At 39.5% G+C, this 4,734-nt stretch overlaps 1 protein-coding gene across 3 annotated transcripts; it reads right to left on the bottom strand.

The window, feature by feature from the left end:
- Positions 1-1,088: 1,088 nt before the first annotated feature.
- LOC124297406 (probable cytochrome P450 6a14) lies at positions 1,089-4,196 on the bottom strand. 3 transcript variants are annotated; one of them, XM_046748396.1, is made up of 7 exons: positions 4,056-4,196; positions 3,074-3,271; positions 2,630-2,999; positions 2,195-2,529; positions 1,890-2,123; positions 1,553-1,804; positions 1,089-1,478 (listed from the first exon to the last, which is right to left on the bottom strand). In XM_046748396.1, the coding sequence occupies exons 2-7, from the start codon at positions 3,258-3,260 to the stop codon at positions 1,315-1,317; spliced, it is 1,542 nt and encodes a 513-aa protein (XP_046604352.1). In that variant the 5' UTR covers positions 3,261-3,271; positions 4,056-4,196; the 3' UTR covers positions 1,089-1,314. The 3 variants fall into 3 exon arrangements, with proteins under 3 accessions (XP_046604352.1, XP_046604351.1, XP_046604350.1); XM_046748395.1 differs by having other exon boundaries at positions 3,074-3,330; positions 4,056-4,195; XM_046748394.1 differs by lacking the exon at positions 4,056-4,196 and adding an exon at positions 3,874-3,910.
- Positions 4,197-4,734: the final 538 nt, after the last annotated feature.

Consider the following 4,734-nt stretch of genomic DNA (forward strand, 5'->3'; position numbering starts at 1 on the left):
GGTCATCACTGACTTTACCGAAACCAATTTTTATCGTTATTTTTTTGTGCTTTTGATTGAATAGTGATGTGAGTATATTTTAATTTGCGTTTCGTTAGTCAGGAACTGAAAATCCGATAATAAACGAAAATAGTACAGCAATTAACGATATTCGTACACATTACGTGCACACGTTGATCGAATGGATCAAGTACCTTTTAAGGAGACACGTCAGAGAAATTCTAAAATCGACGATGCCATCAAAAATATAACATGCATTGCGTTTAATGACTTATGGGAAAACATACTTGGTTGTGTTAAAAGTTAAAAAAAAAAAAAAACATTTCTGATACGAGTAATTAAAAAATCTGAAAATATTCATACAGAGTACCTTAAAGTAGTACTACTATGTAACCATTATGGAACAGATCCAAGAGTATACAAAAAAAATTGGCTGGGTGAGTAGAGAACGCCTCATACGCAATGTAACTATTCGGAACCGGTTAAACACAACTTATTTTTTAGAGCCTTATTGTGAGTTCGAATTTTAAAGTAACCGAAAAAGTTTAGAGTTTCACTGACGTATCTTCTTGGACTCGTGCCGTTCGATTAATGTTGGGCACTTTTGTGTTTCTTTTAAAAGAAATCACACTGAGCGGAAAAATGAAAGAGAAAAGCAGGTCGAAAGTTACATTCTTCACGAGCGGTGAATTATCGTGAAGATAAACACGCTACGCAGTTACAATACACTTACAACTAGTTTTTCTCGCATTCTCACAATGATTCGACACAATGTGAAATAGGCTTTGAGCAATCTGGTTGACTGCAGAAAAGAAGGACATTGCGGTCATCGTTATAAAAAATGCTCGAAAAGTTCCATGTATTGAATTGAAGTAATGAAATCGAGACTCGTAAACATTTTTCCACACGATTTGATGATTAATTTATTCACCGTTTAGCGACTGCAAATTTGTGGATACTCGGATATTCTTCGATGGTAGAATTGAAGTTGTTGTTCAATTGAAATGAGCGTTGAGTCTTGAAAAAGCTAAAGTAAGAAAATAGAGCAAAATATTGGGGTCGAGTTGCATATAATTTAACACGTCAAATTAACTATAATATAACAAAAAAAAGTAGATTAATTGTGACATTTTTACAAAAATTAGACAACAAAATTCATTGGAAATACCTGCAGATCATTATCTTGATATTCATTCAACGTATTACTGGGACTTCGATAACTATCATTGAATGATTATTATGGCAGAAGCATTGACAATTGCCAGTATGTAGGTGTTTTTTATTTTACAAACAGTGCTGCACTGTAAGGTGATTCTATCGCTGTTCGATACGAAGTGTTATTCCACCTGCTGGCATGATTCCGAAATTGGCTTTGTCGATTACCATCGGAACTTTGAAGTCTGGTCCTGGCGTGAAACGATATTTCGAAAGCAAACTAGCGAGGGCAACCTGCGTTTGCACTAATCCAAACCTCATGCCTGCAGTGATAAAAACAAGAAAATAACATCAGTTTTACCTGGGCTCGTGACTGTTTGACACGATTTAAACCTACCGATGCAGTTCCTCGGCCCTTCGCCGAATGGCAGATAAGCGTACGGATGTCTGCCGGCGATGTTTTCCTCGGTGAAACGTTCAGGGTCGAATTTTTCCGGGTCTGGATATATTTCGGGATCGTTGTGGATTCCGTGAACGGGAATGATTATCGCAGTGCCTTTCTCAACGTGGAGTCCAGTTTCGGGCAGATCGATCTCCGCTGTGCATTCTCGGTTCAGAATCGGGACAGCTGGATACTTCCTCAAAGTTTCTGTGGACAGTGATAGAAAACTGAAGTCAGCGTCCGGTGACAGTGTCGAGAAGACACGGGGATATCGTCCCTTCTGGAAACCAACCTGATACGACTTTGTAAAGATAGCGCATCTCCTTTACTCCGTTGTAAGACATTCCCCCGAATTCTCCAAGTACTCGGTTCGCTTCTTCAGCCACTTTGTCCTGGATATCCTGATGTAGCGCCAACTCGTACAGGCAGTTAGTGACGGTTGAAGATGACGTCTCGAAGCCAGCTAACCAGAATACGAAAGCCTGCGCGGCTCCTTCGAGCAAGGTGATTTTTTGACTATCCAACTCTGCAAGAGTTAGTAAATGTTAGTTCACCGAGATTCTAAAAATTGTTACCACATGTAAATCATGGCGTCACCTGATAGTTCAAACGATTTTTTATCGTCATTTTCTACGTAACCCTTGTCCATCAGCTGCATAATCAAGTCTAAGAAGTCCTTCCGAACCACGCTGTTAACTGTTCTGTATTCTACTGTTTCGGTAAAAGCACTGACGAAGAATTTTTCCACATCGGCGTCAGTAGCGGAAATTCGGAGAAGTTCCAGCCAGGATGGAGCTAACACCGAAATCGCATTCATTATTGGTCTTGGCCTTAAGACCTTCCGACCATAGCTCCGGAACTCTGCATTCGGATTCTCGATGCTGTTGCACTGAATCCCAAAAGCAACCGATGCGATAACGTCGGTGGAGAATCTGTAACCGCGAGATCAGGGACGATCATCAGTACCAGTGTCCGTTCCAAGATCCTTTCCATGATTGTAAAAGCAACGGAGTAAATGCAAAATCGTCCAACCTTGCCACGAGGTCTTTCACCTCGATCAGTTCACGGTTCTTAGCTAGAGGACTGACGAATTCCACCATCTTTTCGGAGCATTCCTGAACCGTGAAGAACATCTGCTTCATCTTGCTCGATGTGAACGTCGGAGAGAACTTGGTCCTCAGGAACTTCCACTTGGCACCGGGGATCGAGAATAGATGACCAGACAATGGATCGACCTTCTCATTGCAATAAATTCCACGATCGTGGAAATGCGCGAACTGTTTTGTCAGTACGAAACGTATGACATCAGGATTATTGACCACGAGTGCAGGCTTGTGAAACATGTAAACTCCAACGACGCGACTTTTCCTAAACTCCAAGTATATGTCTCGAAACAGTTCACCTGGAATACAATAAACACTCTGATGTACCTGTAAAATTAATCACGAATCAACATCCGGCTCCGGTTTTCCTTACCAATTGAAGCGCGAACCGAAAGCACCGGCCATAAGTTGCCAAAGGGAACAACTGGCTTGACAAAATCGATGTTCCTCCAACTCCAGTACTTGTAGGTCACATATTTCAGATATATGTAAGCAGCAAAGATCAGGGTAAAGACTGCTCCAATGAATTCCACCAGAAAGTAGTTTGAGTGAGACGCCATTTTTCCAGCATCTGCCGGCACAAAATAAAACGAGGGTTCCACTGCTTGTCGGCCTTATCTGATTGCGAAACTGCAATAATAAAATCAATGACTTCGGACTTTAGAAACGCACGCTACAAACTAGCCAATTGTTTCACACGGTTGTGAGCCTAAGATGGCACTTTTATATATGCATTCTGAAATTAAACTGACGTGCCACTTTATGAAAGTCAATCCAAGGTTAATGGCAAAACAAATTACTCTGATTACTTCAACGAATATTATCAATTCTTCCCGCATCTAAAAAAGTCAAACAAAAATCTGATTGAACGAAAGCACGTAATGTTATGTATTCGTAATAAAGCGACAAAGCTGATGTGCTTACCGTTAGCTTTTATTTGATTAGATGTTGGTTCCACGACTGTGGCAACATGATATCAACTTTTACAAAATACGGTAAGTATACGAATATTCACAATATTACAAAAATTTATTTGATAATTATTACGATACTTCGAACAAATTTAATGGCTGACTTTATTCTTTAAGCTCAATTTGAATTCCTTCAAGGATTCCAGAATATGGATTCTAATCTTGATTAAATTCTTTCAAAATTTATATCTCTGAATCTTACTTTCTTTCTTCGTTATTTTCATTTGCAATCCAATATTTGTGCCGAAAATTTTGATTCACTCGATGACTAGACGGAATGATATTCCCATAACTTGTAATGAACGGTGCATTTTATGAAATCAAACCTAACCTCCAGATTTTTAATATTCATAGAAATCTATTACAAAACGCGACTGTACTCACCCGAAATTTGACGAAACAAACCGGGGAATTGTTGCTGTTGCCGCTACTTATTGCCGTCTTATCGTTTCTCAGCGACTTGAGTTCATTCCGTTCTATCTCTTGAGTAAACATTTGATAACACAAATCACGCACGCGATTTTGCAAGTCACTGCTGGACTTCGTTACAACCCCTCTGTCAGTTTGCAACTTCACGATGTATTCATTGGGAATTTTTTTCGTTTAGGTTTAACATTGATCGGAGAATTAATTTATAACTACATCGTTACTCGATATTTCACAATCTTCGCTTCGTTCGTCTTGTTTATTTTTGACATTATGCTACCGAGACTTTTATACGCCATAGATGAAACGAAGGCATAGAGACGTATAATCACTTATGGGTGTCACGTTGATATCGACGTTGACGTGTACATCTCCAACTATCGAAGTCCATGATATCTCAAACGCAAAAAGAGCTTAATATCCCCATTCTGTACAAAATTCTGAACAAAAACGCTCCAATGCATTTTCATTTGACGCAGAAATAAAGAAATGGCTTGGATCCGACAAACTCGCAATACTAGATACGTAGAACAATCTGTCGAAGTGTTTTTGTTCAGAATTGTGTATATAATGTGGCTATTAAGCCCTTTCTCGTGTTTGGAACACGCGAACTTCGATATTTGGAGGTATATACGAC

The sequence above is a fragment of the Neodiprion virginianus genome, chromosome 2 (genome assembly GCF_021901495.1).
Source record: "Neodiprion virginianus isolate iyNeoVirg1 chromosome 2, iyNeoVirg1.1, whole genome shotgun sequence".
In the NCBI taxonomy this organism is placed as follows: Eukaryota; Metazoa; Arthropoda; class Insecta; order Hymenoptera; family Diprionidae; genus Neodiprion; species Neodiprion virginianus.

Bases quoted from the DNA above. Each gene is read 5' to 3' on its own strand.
- LOC124297406 (XM_046748394.1), bottom strand. From the start codon at position 3,895: ATGAAAATAACGAAGAAAGAAA. The intron at 2,124-2,194 runs GTGACGCCATGA...TAACTCTTGCAG, and splicing joins AAAATCGTTTGAACTATCAG to AGTTGGATAGTCAAAAAATC. The intron at 1,805-1,889 runs GTTGGTTTCCAG...CACTGTCCACAG, and splicing joins TCTTTACAAAGTCGTATCAG to AAACTTTGAGGAAGTATCCA.